Source organism: Thermobia domestica, chromosome 16 (genome assembly GCF_964235325.1).
Source record: "Thermobia domestica chromosome 16, izTheDome1.hap1.1, whole genome shotgun sequence".
Lineage (NCBI taxonomy): Eukaryota > Metazoa > Arthropoda > Insecta > Zygentoma > Lepismatidae > Thermobia > Thermobia domestica.
In genome coordinates, this window is record NC_137469.1 from 156,692,664 (window position 1) to 156,711,645 (window position 18,982).

General features: G+C 36.6%; 1 protein-coding gene across 1 annotated transcript in view; it reads left to right on the top strand.

Annotated features, from left to right (window-relative positions):
- Nucleotides 1–1,826: 1,826 nt before the first annotated feature.
- LOC145672824 (uncharacterized) overlaps nucleotides 1,827–18,982 on the top strand; it is a 96,998-nt gene continuing 79,842 nt past the window's right edge. The window contains exon 1 of the mRNA XM_081741973.1: nucleotides 1,827–1,994. Within this exon, the coding sequence (XP_081598099.1) occupies nucleotides 1,925–1,994 (70 nt within the window). The 5' untranslated portion in view covers nucleotides 1,827–1,924. The remainder of the gene's footprint in view (nucleotides 1,995–18,982) is intronic.

Genomic DNA, 18,982 nt, shown 5'->3' on the forward strand with positions numbered 1-18,982 from the left:
GTAGGTCAAGTAATATAAAACTATTATTTTCGATATACAAAAAAGGAAAAAAGGCTCCTCATCGAAATATGTGTCTGCCTTCAGCCGACTCCCTCCAACAAATTGAAGCCGTAAAATCCACAACATTTTGCTGCATTTCAAAAAGTATTTGAATTAAATCACAAAATTATCGAAAATTTAAAATCTTCAAGTGTCAGCAGTTTAATGGTACCTGCGAAAGTTACTTTCCACTTCCCAGCAATCATACTCAAAAATAAATAAATAAATGAATAAATAAATAACAGAAATAAGAAAATGGTGGCAAAGTCAGGTATTATTTAGTCTTGATAGATTCAAAGTAGTGTATGTCGGAACCACATCAGTATAGGTATTAAAGTTTGACTGGAAGTGCTTAATTAGAAGTGTCACGTGTTCTTGCACTGCCAGAGGCAGTTTATTAATTAATAGTTCATAAATGCGAACGGAAATAAAAATAGTAAAAAGACGTGAAATTAACGATATCCTACAAGTGTTCTCTTGTTGGGATGTATAAGATCTTTTACGCTCTTGTAACTGAAGGTGTTTATTTTTATTAGAACTTAGCATGATTTAGTAGTTCACTTATTTCATGCTACGCCTATACTGACATATTTAAACTTTATAATACAGTAGAGCGTCGATTATCCGAACGTCGGTCAACCGAACGACAATTAACCGAACTGTGTACTCGCTCGCACCTGTTACTCTCCCACCCTACCGTCCATCATCCCCTTCACTCCCAAACCAAGTTTCCCACAGTAGTCGCCGCACTGAGCCACCGCTGGCGGAACATTGCTTCTAATGGGGCCTTCATAAGGCGCTGCTGACCGGCCAAGCCGCCAGTCGCTGTGTTTCAACAATCAGCACACTTCTGTCGGTTTGGCACTGGCTGTAGAAGTACAGTCCAGAACAGTGCAGTACAGTACAGTACAGTTCGATTATCCGAACAAAGCAGTTTTCCGAACACCCATGTCCCCCAATTACTTCGGATAATCGACGCTCTACTGTACTTGTAGTAACTGTGTAAGTAAGGGTATATCTGACCTGTATATTTCCCCTGCATGAACCTGTATATGCACGTCCAAAGTTATACAGAAATTGGTGCCAGTGGTTCCAGGAAATACGTACTTTAGACTCATAAAATGTAATCTATTTCATAGATTGGATTGCATTGTAGTGATCAGAAAGAAATCGACATTTGTTGAAACAACATCAGATATTATTTTAACGACTAGGCCTTATCATTGTTACCGCTTTCATGGACTCTGTATGGATAGGGTTATTATTCACTGATAAAATGACGTGTTTTTTTTTCTTATTCATAAAAAAATCGATGTTGTTTCAACTTTAAATAATAACAGTATTCACACAAACTTCAAAAAGAAGAAAAATGAAGATCTTTAAAATATTGATATTGTTTTAACAAATACCAATTCAAAAATATATTTTTTATCTAACTTTAACAAAACTTAATATCTCATAAGCAATATTTCGCGACTGTGATTATTCAGAACGTCCTCATTTATTGAGGTAGCGAATAACGCAACGTGGTGTTAAAATGTGTTTCAAATAAAACAAGTTTTTACCCGAAACATCGTAGTCCAACACTGTTTGAACCTGTTTATGTGTATCGAAGGCAAACGTTCCACTCACGTTCCTGAACCCTAAGAATGTTTCGTGTTTCCTCTATATTACATTTATCCATCTTTATCTCTATTGATCTGTTAAGAATATTATCTTATCAATTGAGAGCAGCATAGCACAACATTATCTAATCATTTCTCTCAGATGATGTCATTCAGTATAGTTGACAAGGTGTAGGCAACCGATATACTGTTTTCAACTAAAATAGTTCTTTATTTTCGCCTTATTCATAGAGTGTGTACATTTACTAACTCCTGATGTGATGTTGAGTTCTCTGTGGATTCGTTGTTTCTCTTCTTATTTCTTGGTTACTTATATTCTTGGCGCATTAGGTGAGTTTTCGAAATGAATTGTATCATATCTTTTGTATGATTTTCTTAGTATTACAGGTGTTAATATTTGCTGTGTAATCTGTCAGTTTCATCATTGCTAATATTGTTTGCTTTTATAAGAAGACAATAAATTATTTACGAAAAGCTCAGAGCAGGCATATTCTCTGATATACCTACATCGGCTACAGTGATATTCTTTTGTTATTCGCGTCGCTTTCTTTGCACGTGCGTGTCCAGTGTTCGATCCTTAATGGGAGTATGTTTTACGGAATGACTACAAATGTGCTTTACACGTAAATTGAAAGTTACATCCTCACAGTGATGACGTAGAGGCGTCAAGGGGATCCGACGCCTTAGTTACATCATTAATCCCTGACTATACTCTCAAGCATGTTGTTTTGTAAGATAGGTCAAATTAGTTTCACTACACAAAAGATATATCTACCTCTTCAAAAATATCTCTGTCCCTCCACTTAACTTCCCCAAACAATTAAAACTGACGTCGTTCTGCATCCCCACAGTTTAGCTCAGCATTCCATAACTTATCTGAGTTCACAATTCCTGTGAACTAATATTTTCGTAGTTTCTTACTTTCGAGTGACTATAGACTGAGTAAAAATATTCCAGTTATGATAATAAGTAAATAAATAAATAAATACATTCGAGTTTTAAACGATTCACATGTTCCATGATTATTAAGTTGTTAAAAGTGTTTTCAAATATTCATTCTACGTACGTACGAACACCTAGAGGCAATACCGTTCAATTTACATTTTACTGAGTTCAGTGACGACGCTAGAGGAGACAAGAGGGTGCCCTCAAATGGCATCGTCCGCCCCCTGACAGTCTCCCAGACCAGGTCCGTAGCCAGGATTATTTCACTGGGGACACATTTCATTGGCTACTGAAAAATTAATTTCATGTATAGGGCTATATAAGCATTTCTTTTACATTTCGCTTCTTGCGTAGTAGCAATTTGCAAATCCAATTTGGAATTGCATCCCAATTTATAATTTTTGTATCACACTTTTATAAGCGAAAAAATGCTTATCTATGTATTTTACTGTTTAACATTAACATGAAATAACGAATAAAATAATTCTTGTATGTAAAAAATGTATATATTGCCATTCTACAGATTACCTAAGACGATAGTTAGGTAGAATGTACTCATGTGCAGCGTAGTTTGGCCACCACAAAGTCGACACGGCGCGAGTTGGGATCGAACCAGGGACCCCAAGCACCACGGCGTTCACATCCGGTGCTTGGGGTCCCTGGTTCGATCCCAGCTCGCGCCGAGTGGACTTTGTGGAGGACAAATACCGTGCTCGTGGGTTTTCTTGGAGTTCTCCCGTTTCCTCCCACTTTCTTCATTTCACCATTTCATTCATTTCTCATCATCACCGTCTCCTTTAGCCTAACCGGCATAACCGTGGGACGTAAAACTTAAAGATTTCATTTTTTCCCCTGAATCCATAATATAGACAAGAAATGAAGGGCATTACATAGCCCTCTAAGTGTACCTTCATTTTTATAGCAGAAACACAATAACTTCATTCGCATACACTAACTTAAGAAGTATTGAATTCCTAACTCGTATTGTACTAAAATGCTACACGGATCAAGTTCATTTTTCTACTTTTTAAAAATTGTAAACCAATTGTAATTGTACTACAGGGACGGCGCCAGGAACGCTTGATGGGGTGGGCGGAAAGAGGCGGACCTAGTTTCTGGGTGGGCGGACAACGAAAATGAGAACTGGGCAATGTAGACATTTTTTGATAATAATAAAATTTCAATTTTTATACTCTTTAGTTAGCTAAGGCTCAGACCGAAATAGGGGAGAAACAAGGATGTGGAACATCTGTGTTGGCCTTATAGAAGGTGCCATTCCAGCATTCACCTGGTAAAACTGAAGAAATGCAGGACTTAGGATGGGCTGCGGGAGTTCGTGGCAATATGCTCGACCTACTGAATTCCGCGTGGCACACACACTACCTCTACTTTCAACTTTTTAAATAATAATAACGGTGTGTTCTGTGTAGTCGAAGAAGTTCAAGACTGCTTTAACTCCTCTCCCTCCAAGAATGCACGTGAATGCATAGAAATAAAAGAAGGTTCAAACAACACAGACTAACAGATAATGCTCTACTTTTTGTTAATAACATAAAATACACAATAAGTAGGTAAAGTAAAACAAGGATAAAATAGGCTGCTGCAAACATTTTTATCTTTGAAGTATTTATTACAAGAAAGCAAGAGGCAAAAAATATAAATGAGTAACTTCAGAAGCAATGCTGTCGTCTTCGCTCTCTCCAACATCTAGTTCATTTTCACTTTCCTCGAAATCGAACACTTCAAATTGCGAATCCTGGTTGTCACATGTATTTGTATTTTTTGTCTTTTTCCCCATTGAAGAAGAAGGATTATCACTAACATCAACGGATTGAAAATCGCGCTTCTTTGAACACGAGAAAGACACCGAGCCTGAGAAGAAATCGCTAAATTTTTTCGACATATTAGCTGAACAAGCACCGACCGCCAAGACTTCTGAACGCAACAGAGATCAACTCAACAATGCTATAATAAGGGTTTTTACAAATCTGTTTAATGCCAGACGGGTAAGACATGTGGTACATTGCTGTAAACAATTGCAAGTTGGAACCCTCTTATAAGAAGCTATCGCGCCAACACAAAGTAAGGGCGCCGATTTCTCTGTAAATTTGGGGGGGGGGGGCATTCAGATGCAGAAGGCATGCATGAGGATTTTAAGACAAATTGAATTCAAATTATGCCAAATATTGTATATTCATAAATAAAATGCGGGGGCGCACATGGGCTTTGGGGGAGCCCAGGCCCCCTTGGGCCCCCAGGATCGGCGCCCTTGACACAAAGCACTACCGTCCTCCCTCTCTTTCTCAAAATGAGACAATAGATAATACTGGCCAGCTCTGTCCATTATTTAGTTGGCTTTTGAGAAAGCACTTTTTTTTTTTTCAGTGCAGTACATACAAACACTGGCGTTTCAATAGCACGATTGTGCGTGTGTGTTAAACTTCAATTCATTAATCACGACTTTTGGCATCCATTATATTACTACAAGTATCTGTCTTAAAATCATTGTCCATTGCAGAGTTAAACAGAGTCATAGAACCTATTACATTACAATCAAAAGTAATACCTATTGCTTGTGAAGTACAGGATGTCACCTTCAGTGCCGGATTTGCGTATAAGCTAAACAAGCTATAGCTCTATTGGGGGCCCCAAAACTTTTAAAGAAAAAGTGGCTGTAATGTCATTTCCAAATAATAAGAAAAAGCAAATAAGATAAAACGCACATACAACAACGGTGTTCTGTACTGTTATGTATTAAGCTCTCGTGAAGCAAGTAATAGGGCCCTGTTTTCCAACGCGCCTGCAATGGGATTTCTGTTGCCCAGTCCCGCTTATAATGGAACCCTCGTTTCCCAGCTCCGCTTGTAATGGGGATTTTGTTTCAGAGCCCCATTTGTAATCGGGACCCTGTTTTCCAGCCATTACACTTAGCTACTTTAATAAGACTTCACAGCATAAGTGATACAGTATCTTGTATGCGGATAGAACTCTAGTGCTACCCTTTCTTGTACTATTTGGAATTCGACAAGAAATTGAGTCTGGTAACAGTGGATGCTTAAGAAGAAGGCATAAAACGACAAGCTCGCGAAATAATAGTAAAATATAAAGGAATTACAGCCCTAAGCGGCAATAATCTTTACATCGCGAAATTATAGCTATTTTATTTCGCTGTACGTAAGTATGAAAAGTAGTTTGCAGAAGTATTTTCATAACTTTCAGAACTTGGCACTGATTTTCATAGTGATCTATAGAGTTGAGTTGATTTTGAGTTTAACGTCCCTTTCAGCAGCGAGGCTACATGAGAGGGGACCTACTGATTAACGTGGAATCCAAACCACATGAGCTCCCACCGGGAATCGAACCCGGGTCTCCCACGCCAAAGGTGCGTACGCTAACCGCTTAGCCACGGAGGAGCTCATATAGTGATCTATAGAGTGCGATAATGGATCACTAAAGGCAGGGGCGGATCCAGGTGCGGAGAGGTCTACGATCCCAGTTTTTTGAGTGACAAAAATAATTGAAGCCATTACTTACATATTTTTGAAAGTTTAGAGTAAACTCACGATATATCTATCATAATCTGGGTTTTAGTTGCCCCTTCTCCAGTTTAAACCTTCTAAGTTCGCCTCTGGTTCCAGCGAATTTGTGTCGTATTACACCTTGTGTAATCTTCGAGGGTTGCATTCCATTTTGAGTTACTCCAGTAACCTGACCTGGAAAAATCTCACACGATTAGTTGAGCTTCAGGCAGTAATTACCAACCCTGGATGATATTTAGACTGTATTTACTTACACGGATCCCTGGAAACGTTTCAAACTTTACCAAACTGAATAGAAACAACTTGAAATGAGAAATGATGCGGTCTCCACATTTTGTAGAAGCATGGCGTGGAGCGTGGATCATAGTTGGTGCAAAAAGATCGGCAAGGGACTTTATTGGTACCAAATTAAACTACCGCTAATTTTACAAATTTTACAGTTTTTCTGTAATGTATTCAAAACAGTAAGTTAAGTTAACGAAATATACACGAAAACGTATTTACTTAATAGATATGTATTAGGTCCATAAATTACCATATAGCATATATTCAAACAGAAAAGGCGAAATTTTGTCGCTGAAAAAGAATGCTAGAAATAAATTGGCCCCATTATCTTCAATAGCTTAGGGCCCCCTCAAACCGAAATCCGGCACTGGTCACCTTTATTCTTCTTCTTCTGTTGCAGGGGTGTCATTTCAGACTTCGCTTGAGGGGGCAAGAACATAAACAACATGACTTTCACAGTTTGCACTAGTATATTAGTAGACAATCGATAAAGTATATGTATTCCTCAAAATCTTGCGGGGGGCAATTGCCCCCTCCTGTCCCCCTTTAATGACACCCCTGTTCTGTTGGGGTGGGCGGATGAGTGGGCGAGGCCATCCATCGGGTGGGCGGTTGCCCACCCCCGCCCATCCTTAGCGCCGTCCCTGTTGTACTACTACTTTTCTTACGCCATTTCAATGGAAAACAAGACGTAGTACCAAAAAATATTTCTGAGTTGACACTATGAAATAATTATATAGATGGGTCATATGAATAAATTATCAGAGCTTCAAACAACAGAGGACAGAAACAACAGATGACAGAAACATACTGAGAAAGTTACCAGTTTTTGCTAATTATTTCATTTCAAAAAAGAAAAAGAAAGAAAGAAAAAGAAAAGAAAAGAAAAAAGCTAAGGTGTTGCGATTTCGAAAGACCAGTGAGTAGTATGTTAAATAAAAGTAAACAATCATGAATATTCATGAGTGTGTACTTTTCTGACATTTTAGCACTTGGTAATGCACGTTTTAAAAAATGGATACACCCTTTTCCCCCGCATACTAATGACACATAATGTATGCAGGTGTATCCGGAGGTAACATGACATATAATAAATGTTTCCGGTCAAAAGAAATGTTAATGGGACAAGCAGAATACAGAAAAAACCTTTCGGAAATAAAATATGCAGATCACACACGTAGAACAAGGTAATTCATTAATATTCAGCACAAGTAACGCGACAGCTGCTGCTGGAGAACATTCTAGAAATTTGGATCGTTGGTATGAGTGAAAGAAAGCACTGGAAAACTTCCAGATCTTTTTTAAATTTATTATTGTTGGAATAGGGGAAAGAACACACTCGAACCTTCTGGAAAGATTTAAGGGTATAAAAAATACTGATGCATTTGCATGATGTGTACATTTAGAAAGAAGAGGCCACCAAGTACATCAAGTGTTAACTTTGCGAAGAAGATATTTTACTACTAGGAGAGATTGGAAGATTGGTAAGTACTAACGTTGTAGTTTTCTTGTATTATAATTGTTCATTTTTATATGGGAAAGGGACATATTGTAATTGTTTGGAGTATAAGGGGGACGGAACTGTTTGGTTTTATCGGGAATTGATTGCGGATTTTCCGGCATTGAAAAAATGATATGACTCGGTGTACTTTTATGGAATTATAACTTGACTAAGATATAGTATAATGTAATATGTAGGGAAGCAACATTAATGATTGCACCGGGAATCGAATGAGTATTCTCCCATTTGGAGAACCGTACGCTAAATTGTATGCTTGCAGTGTGAACTTATTACTTATACATAGCTATGAATTGTGTAAGATATAACACGAAGTCAACAGAATGCGCTCCCGGGAATCGAACCAGGGCTTGTCCACGTGAAAAGCCGTACGACAAACATTTTGCTTAGCAGATATTGTTACTTGTATGTAGCTATGAATTGTGTAAGATATAACTGGTATTTAGAAAGTATGAGAAGTTTTATTGAGTAGGGAGCCATAATACTGCCGGAACTCGAACCAGAGCTATCCCACGTGGAGAACCGTACGCTTGCTTGCACTGTAGACTTTTTTCAGTTATAAATGGTATATTTTACAATCTTATATTGGATAGGTAGTTAACAGAATGCGCCCCGGGAATCGAACCATGGCTCTTTTACATGCAAAGCCAATATGGTTGAGCGTTAGTGTTACGTTGAATATTATATTTTGTAATTTGAAAAGTCGTAATACGGTAACTAATTGCATTTTTTTTCTTTTCTGTTTTAGGTGCTGAAGCAAATAAGTGATAGAATCGAGAAAAAAGCAGAGAGCACGAAAGACGTGGATTTCGATTGGATTATCACTTAAACAGAGATAAACTATTATTCGGTAAGTATTATTATTATTATTATTATTATTATTATTATTATTATTATTATTATTATTATTATTATTATTATTATTATTATTATTTTCAAAATTTTGTTTGTTTTCAGGTTTTTTAGTCATTGTATACATATATTGATTGCACTTTTTTTGTCTTGTATTTTACAGAAAAAAATGGAGTTTTACTTTGAGGAATTTAACGTGATTGATGAAACCATTTTCCAGGGAAGACTGAGAGGCTTGGATAGTGCTGAACGTGTTTTACAGACTTGGCAACAAGTAGTGGACCTGCAAGCAGCAGGGTATGTTGGATCGTCTGAAATTGTAAGTGATCTACTATCGCTTTTGTACCTATATTATAAAAATAATCAATATATCGTTCTGAATAATGTTCGCTCAGCAGCGGATATTATAGAGCTTTTTGACCACGGATTTTTCCGTGAAGATCGACTGTATGATGCGGCATTTATGTCATATTTAAATTATATGGCTTCTGAGAAGGGGCAGTTAGAGCGAGTGAGTGACAAAAGTGTATCCGCGTTCTTTTCATTTACGGGAAATCGAGAAAATGTTCAATCAGAACATAATGATGATGATGATGATGACTCATTACATATTGATTGGGCACTATTAAATGAAATTAATTTGGATGAACCAGTAGAAATTCAAAATTCCGAAACTGACTTTACAGAGATGTTGTGGCAAAAATTACAAGAAATTGAGGAAGAAAATGCGCGTGTTGATCGTCTGAATAATGCACATTATTCAGAAGATATGCGACCCACAACTTCTCAGCACCCTCCATTGCGAGGGTATGGAGGAAATGAAATAGAGTGTAATATGTTTGAAATTGTGGGGAGAAATGTGAGAGAGTACCCGCGTTTCAATATGAAAGGGGTGGAAATTATTGTAAAACCAACTGTACAATATGTAATTACAAATCCCGTGGATTATATTACATCCATGATGGATTATGCGCTTTCTACCGTTCTGAGGGATACACGTCCCCACGATTTTGTCGGTTTAAGAATAAATTCCGACCGAGATCTCCTGAATAAAGAAGTGTTTGTTCCATGGCGAAAACGTCAAAATTTGAATACCGATGTGGTTCTTAGAACGGTGGAAAACGTACTAAATAGCAACGAATCATTTCTTTTAGGAAATCAATTAGAATTCCGGTTTGATATCGTTGATGGATTACACGGACAGGGTATAGGTAAACGCGCAGCGGTAAGAAAATATGCAGAAATGAGTATGTTTTTCAAGGATCATGTGGTGGCCACAAAGGCTAGTGATTTTCTTTGTCTGCCAAAATCCATAGTATATTGGATTACGAAACATGAAGAGAGTAAGCAGGCTTTATACAATATGACCTTGCCTACACGCAAAACATGGGAAAATAAAGCACAACAATTGTGTAACGATGCGAAAATGTACGTTGAACGGAAACAGGGATTTGATTTGGAAGATGTAGTTGCTTTTCAAAATTATTTAGTGAAAAAGTATTATCAAATTGTAGTATATGAATTACCGGAAAATTCCAGAACACCTGTGGTACGCTACCCAGGAATAAATGCTGAGAAAAAGATATTTATTTTGTATCAGAGAGGGGATACTGTGGGCCACTTTCAACCCATTAAGAATATTACTTCGTTTATGGGTAAGACAAGTTTTTGCTTTTCGTGCTTGGAAGGATATAATGCATCAGGTACGACTCACCAATGTCAGATGAGATGTTCGTACTGTGAACATTTTCATGGTAAAGAAACTAACGCGAAATTGGTACATTGTACACAATGTAATAGAAACTTTGCTGAAGGCACTTGCTTTACTAACCATTTAACACTAAATAAAGTAAAGAAATCCACATGTGATTACGTAAAATTGTGTAACGCATGTGGTGTAATTTATGATGTGAGAAAAAGAAAATCTCCTCATGTATGCGGCGACTACTATTGTAGTCTTTGTAAAGTGCACGTAACTGTTGGCCATCGATGTTTCGTTCAAAAGTGTAAACTAAAACGCACTGAACGGTTTTTGTATATTATATTTGATGTGGAAACCATGCTATTAGCACCAAATGAGAAAGGTGAAAAGGAGCATGCCGTAAATTTATGTTGTTGTTTGAATGTATGTTTCCACTGCATAAATACAGGAGTAGATAGTTTGTGTTTCAAGTGCGGGGATAAAATATCCGGGAACCGTATGTTTTCTTTCACATCCATGGAGGCGTTTATTGAACATGTGCTTATGGAAAGGCCAGAGTATCAGATCATTGTGGCACTTGCTCACAATAATTCGCGATATGATGGCCTATTTTGTGTGCGCACACTTATTGAGAAACAAAAAATAACCCCACATGTTCTTATGCACGGTCAAAAGATATTTCAAATTAGTATTAGTAATCGTTTTTATTTTCGGGACACTTTTCTTTATCTTGGTGTAAAATTATCCAAATTACCGAAAACCTTAGGATTGAATGTGGAATTGAAAAAAGGAGATTTTCCATACCTCTTTAATACAGAGGAACATCAAAATTATGTTGGAGAATGGCCGGCATTGCATTATTATGACCCAGACTCACGTAGTACGGCAGACCGGGCAGAACTTATGCTGTGGCATGAAGAGCGAGTACGGAATGGTGATATTTTTGATTTTCAGAAAGAATTGGTGGAGTACTGCCGAAACGATGTGCGTATATTGGCGGAGGCAGTAATTAAATTTACCTCCATGATTGAAGAGAAAACAAATGGTATTCAATGTTTTATTTCCAGCACGACGATCGCTAGTCTAGCAATGTTGACGTACCGGTGTCATCACCTGATTGAAAACACAATTCCAGTTATTCCTCCAAACGGGTTCCAACTTACTCAACAACAGAGTATTAAAGCATTAAAATGGTTGAAGTATATGGAACATGTAACAAAGAGATCTATTGTTACTTCGAATAATGCGTTGGAGGAACGGTTTGGCAGATATAAAGTCGATGGTTTTGACGCTAAAACAAACACTATATATCAGTTCATGGGATGTTACTGGCATTCCTGTAAAAGCTGTTATAAAGATAATAGAAATAGCATTTTATGCAAAGAAAATGGTGCGTACAACACTTTTGAAAAGAGATACGAACAAACAGTGCACTGCCGCAACTATTTGAAAAAATTAGGTTATAATTTAATAGAAATTTGGGAATGTGAATGGGATGCAATGGTAAAACGTGATAAACATATACAGAAGATCCTCGAACAACGGTGCAAACATATTCGTGATCCTCTCATTCCGAAATCTGCCTATCAAGGAGGTAGAACAGAAAATTTTAAGTTATATGTAGACTGTGCAGAGGACGAATACGTAGTTTACAAAGATGTCACCTCGCTTTATCCCGCAACAATGTGTAAACGAGGCATGCCTGTGAATGTACCTAAAGTACACAATGGCCCCAATTTCCCCAATGTGCGAAACATTCATGGACTTGTAAAATGCAGTGTTCTTCCACCCTCCGATTTATATTTTCCAATCCTCCCTTATGTTACGGGAGGAAGATTAATCTTTGGATTGTGTAAATCGTGCATGGATGAACAAAATGATGATGAATGTACGCACATAGATCTTGAACGTATCATTACCGGTACGTTTTGTACCCCCGAACTGCACAAAGCATTAGACAATGGGTATGAGCTAATTGAAATTCATGAAATATGGGAGTTTGATTTATTAGTCCCGGAAAAAGATGTTTGTGAAGGATTATTTGGGTCATATGTGAAATCCTTTTTACAAATGAAACAAGAAGCTTCAGGCTTTCCTGCAGAATGCACTACAAAAGAAGAGCAGGAAAAGTACATTCAAGAATATTTCAGGCATGAGGGAATACAGTTAAATTATGAGAACATAGAATATAATCCAGGCCTGCGCAGTACAGCGAAACTGTTTTTGAATTCGCTGTACGGGAAATGGGGACAAAGAACAGACCTTTCACAGTGTACAATGGTTGATACAGCAGAGGATTTTTTAAAAATTTTAACAGATCCTAAATATGAAATTCAAGCTGTAACACCAGTTGGTGAAACTCATTTAATTGTTCAATATAAAGACTGTGAGAGTGAAAATATCCCATTAGCATTTTCAAATGTTGTGCTGGCAGCATTTATAACATCATGGGCACGACTGTGGTTGTATGATCTACTAACAAGTGTTGGAGAACAGAATGTAATCTATTGCGATACGGACAGTATCATGTTTATACAAAGAAAAGATGAGCAACTCCCATTAAAATTAAGTTCGTATTTGGGTGGGTTAACAAATGAAGTTCCCGAAGGTTGGGAAATACGTAAAGTAATAGCATTAGGTGCAAAGAATTACGCCTACGCTTTACGCAATGCTAGTGGGGAAATGAAATATGTGTATAAAATACGTGGAATAACATTAAATCACAGAACAAGTGATAAAATTAATTTTGATAGTTTTTATGATTTAGTGACGGGGAATCGGGAGGCAACTGTAATCGAAATGCCATCCAAAATTGTTCGAAAACCAGATTTGCGCATCTTTTCTCGAAGAGAACTAAAGACACATCGAATGGTGACCAGTAAACGCAGACGAATAGACGCTGACAATGTGACTGACGTACCAAAAAGTGTTACTGTTCCGTATGGCTATAGATCTCATAAATGATTGGCCAGAGACTCGTTTTTTGGGGGGGAATAAAAAGCAGAGTTTCTATCACATTGTGTCATTTGCAACAAAGATGTTACGTTTTAAACATCCGTGCACTATTCTCATAGCCGGCCCTTCCCGTGCTGGTAAAACTCACTTTGTGAATCGATTAATCAAAGAAAGAAATGATATGTTTAATGTTTCCTTTAAAGAAATTGTATGGTGTTATGGCGCAGTTATACCAAACTTGGACGTTGATGCAAAAATACGTTTTCTGGAAGGAATCCCCGATATAAATACTTTTGATATAAGTGAAAATTCATTACTTATATTAGATGATTTAATGTCAGAAACAAATGACGATGTGGCCAAATTATTTACCAAGTACGCTCACCACAAGAAATTAACCGTAATATTTATTGTTCAAAATTTATTTCCAAAAAACCGGCATGCTCGAGATATTAGTTTAAATGCACATTATATAGTGGTATTTAAGAATCCACGTGATAAGTTACAAATTGAATATTTAGCAAGACAAATTATGCCTCGTGAAAGCAAACAACTCGTGAATGTCTTTGAGGAAATTACACAAAAACCGCACACGTATTTATTGTTTGACCTTACACAACAAACACATGATGCCCTACGACTGAGAACAAATATATTTCCCGGAGAAATAATGCATGTGTACAGTAGTGTTAAAAACGCTGCCACACCGTTTTATGTTTAGTTAGCATCAAGATGTTGAAGGTAAAACATCATTATAATACGCTCTGCACGCTTGCGAAATGCAAGCCATCCGATCGGAAAGTTATTCTTCAAAACGCACCGGGTGATTTGATTCGTACCATATCACAAGTAGCAAAAAATACTATAAAAGGAAATATCCCCATATCATTAATTCAGAAGCAAAGGCTCCGTAGACATAAGAAGATCTTACGTGCTCTCTCCTCAAAACTTTCTCTTAAAAAGAAAAAGAAATTATTACTACAGAAAGGTGGTGCATTACTTCCATTAATTCTCGGGCCACTCATTGGTGCCTTAGCCTCAACAATTTTTGGAAGATAACATGTCGGAATTACGTAAAATGCTATTAGTTCCAGAAAATGCACTTCATAGAATACAATCTAATTTAAAGACGCATGAAGCACATCAATCAAGACTAGATAAAGATATGAGCGAAATCTTACATCGTACAGATTTGAGTAGAGAACAAAAATGGAAATTGTATCAGCAAGTATTACATCAATATTTACATTATAAATCGAGTCCCACACCGGAAAATCCTATTGCCCTACCCATTGTTGACTCACAAAATGCAAGTAGTCGTACAGATAGTGGTATTTTAACTCTTGTACCCGATATATTACAATCAGTACCAAAAACACTTCGAAGGAAAACGGATTTATTACTTAAACAACTCATTAATTCACAGAAAATCTCGTGGGATCAAACAGGTACAGTAGCTATCGATGGAAATATCATTCCCGGTTCCAATATTATCGATTTAGTAAATGATGTCGTTCGTACACGAAAATATTCAACACAACCAGTAGGATTACAGCCATTTAAAACGTTATTGGATGATATTAATGTTCCTCGGGAATTTATTAGTTCACGTACACCAGGACCGCCTTCACCTGCTTTTACAACCCCGAAAGTGACTGGCAGTAAAATTCGAAAACGGCATTCTTCTTCGACTGCAGTATCTCCCGCAATTGCAGCTAACGTATTTCGGTATTGGAAAGAATATAAAATGTAAATAAGAAATGACAAAATTATCAAAAATCTATTACAAGTATTCAGATCCTGCATCTTTATCCAGTGTTAGTACATTAGAACGTAAAACAAAATTATCCCGAGAGAAAATTAAAAAATGGTTAGCATCACAAGATGCATATACAATGCACGCTCCAATACGAAAAACATTTCCACGGAAACAATATTATGTTAGTGGTCCTAATGAAACATTACAATGCGATTTGGCGGACATGCAAAATATTGCAAAGTATAATGACGGATATCGCTATATTTTATGTGCAATTGACATTTTTTCGAGGTACTTGTATTGCATTCCTGTGAAAACAAAGAAAGGGCCTGAAATGGCTAATGCAATAACTTCAATTTTAAATCAAGTGCCCTTACTGGTTCACGTACAAACTGACTTAGGGTCAGAATTTTACAATCGCCATGTAAAGAAAGTGTTTAAAGATTTTGGGATTAATCATTATAGTGTACATTCGGAAATGAAATGTGCGTTAGTAGAAAGAGTAATTCGTACCATTAAAAGTAAAATATATCGTTATTTTACTGCAGAAAATACGTATCGGTACATTGATGTGTTGGATCAAATTGTACACAATTATAATCATAGTTATCATTCAACTATTAAAATGGCACCCGCAGAAGTAAATGATTCAAATATCAATCAAGTGTGGAATACGCTGTACGGAAAGACTGTACATAAGAAGAAATTAACTTGTAAATTTCAAGCAGGAGATTATGTTCGTATTACTAAATATAAACATAAGCTTGAAAAAGGATATTTGCCCAATTGGTCTCGAGAAATATTTCTTGTTGATAAATGTATAAAATCAAATCCTGTAACTTATTAATTAAAAGACTGGAATGGTGATGAAATTAAAGGAATATTTTATGCTGAAGAATTACAAAAAATATTTCTAAGGTCAAACAAGGCCTATTTAATTGAAAAAGTTCTTCAACGTAAGAAGGGGTGGGTTTTCGTAAAATGGTTAGGCTACCCAGAAAGTATGAATTCGTGGATTCGAGTATCTAGTATTCAGTCTGCATAATGAATTCGTCATTGAAACACGGTTTTTACGTGACGTTACCTTCCAATGCAAGTAGTACACTTTTTGATAATACAACATCCTCATTTCGAGTAAAACTTGCAAGGGCCATAGATTTAACGGACGGAGAGTGGGTTGTGGGCTTAACACAAATTAATATACCGTGGAGTTTTTATAATGTTGGTCCGAGTGAACAAATTACAATCGATACATTTATTGATGGTGAATATATTCGATATCCTGTTAAAGTAACAGAGGGATATTATGCATCCATTAAAGCCATCTTAAATCTAATTCCCGAAAAAGTACGTATAATAAAATATAATTATTTTAAGAATCAAGTGTATATTCAACATTCCTTCCGGTCACGTGATCGGTGTATTCTAGACATAACAAAAGGTTTACAACATATACTCGGTTTTATGAATGAAAATTCAAATTTTTATAATTCAGTGGTGTATATAAAAGATCAACATAGGGAACAATTTCTGGCTCCTCAGGGAAAATATCCCTGTAACCTTGATTATAATATTCCAACAGAAGTTAACGTATGTGTGGATATTGTAAAACAACAAGAAGAAATTGGACCTTTACTTCGTAAAATTAGTATATTTTACGAGCGGTATGGACGAATCAAAAATATTTTATTTCATAACCCGCAGTACGTGAAAGTTGAAAAGAAATATTTTGATACGATAGAAGTAAACTTAAAAGATGAACTCGGTATAAACTTACCATTTCGTTTTGGAACTTCGAACTTGACACTTCACTTTAAACGAAAATGATTTCTGAAAGCATCGAAGACAGTTTCTACATTACACTGGTTTCAAATGCAAGTACAGACGTTTATCCTAAAAATAGTCCAACCCATTTCATTAATAATTTGAAAAATACTGTACGTTTAACAGATACGGATTGGTGTGTCGGATTAAGTGAAATACATATTCCTTTAACGTGTCATAATGTCACCGAAGATGAAAATATCGTTTGGTACAAATTAGAAGGTCATGAAATTATGAAAAGTAAAATTACTCCTGGATATTATGCAAACATTGAACACATACTGGAAGAATTAAATAAAGTTTCAGAATTTATACGATTTAACGCTTCCAATATTATTCATGTTACTTCTGAACCAAACGTTGAATTTATAACACTTTCACCTACTTTGGCTATACAACTAGGTTTTCATGAAAAAAATGACCTCGTTATTCAAAAACAGGGATTTAAACAACCATACTTAGATATTGGATATCCTTTTCAAATTTTTGTGTATACTGATCTTATTGAATATCAGTTGGTGGGAGATACGCAAGCTCCCTTACTACGTATTGCAACTGTTGGCAATATGACTTATGGAAAAGTTCAAACGTTACGATATCAAGATATTCACTATATACCACTCTCTAAATTTTGCTTTAACAGTGTTGAAATACTACTAAAGGACCACGCAGGACGAAATTTACCATTTCGTTCCGGGACATTGACAGTGACACTTCATTTTAAACGTTCTCCTGGAAAATGAAAAAGCAACATACGTATTATCAGCGGGGACGTGGCCTTCCCTTCTTTTCAGGTCCAGTTTATCAACGGGGTCATGGGATTGGTAGTTTCTTTAAAGGTTTATTTCGTTTTGCATTGCCTTTATTAAAACAAGGTGCCAAAGCTGTAGGCCGGCAAGCGTTACAAACAGGAATACAAGTTGCAGGTGATGTACTAGAAGACCGTCCATTTAAAGAATCTGTTCGTGCTCGCGTAGAAGAAGCTGGAGAAACATTAAAAACTAAAGCTGCAAATAAACTTAGTCAGTTGTTAACCGGTAGTGGTAAGAGACGTCCACGAAAACGTAAGGCTCCTGCTATTGTACAATTCGGTCCTCCGGTCAAACGTAATCGAAAATATTCCGGTGATATATTTAGTTAATCATGGCTTTACTCAGTGGAAGTAGTCCTGAATGTTGTACAAGTGAACTTGATTTGTTTACTATTCCAATGACTCAAACTGCTATTGAGTCATCTTCCACTGTTGAATATCGTCCGGTTTCTACTTTATCGTCAGAAGGACCAATTGAATTTGTTGTACCTGGTGAAACTGGTGATTTTATTCACACTGCATACTTGTATCTCTATGTAAAATGTAAAATTACAAAAAACGATAATACAAATTTAGTTGCGGCGGATATTGTTGCACCTGTAAATAATTTTCTTCATTCGTTATTTAGTCAAGTTGATGTTTTATTAAACGATAAATTAATTAGTTCATCATCTGGTTCATATCCGTACCGTGCTTATATCGAAACATTATTAAATTATGGTAGTGATGCCGCTCGAACCCATTTAACTGGGGGATTATGGTATAAAGATACTGCAAACCAATTTAATGTATTAGGTAATGCAAATACTGGATTTACAAATCGTGCCCAGTATGTTAGAAATAGTGCATCATTCGATATGTATGGCCGTATCCATGCTGATATTGCCGGTGTGGGATGTATGCTTCCTAATAAAGTAAGCTTACGTGTAAAATTACATCGTACAAAAGATACGTTTTGTTTAATGTCTGCTGAAAATACAGCATATAAAGTCAAACTTGAAGACGTAACACTTCACGTGCGGCGTCTAGATATTGCTGCCGACTTAGCTATGCAAATCAATGCTGGCATGGAACACATTCCGGCCAGCATACCTCTTACTCGTGTTGAAACTCGTACCTATACCATT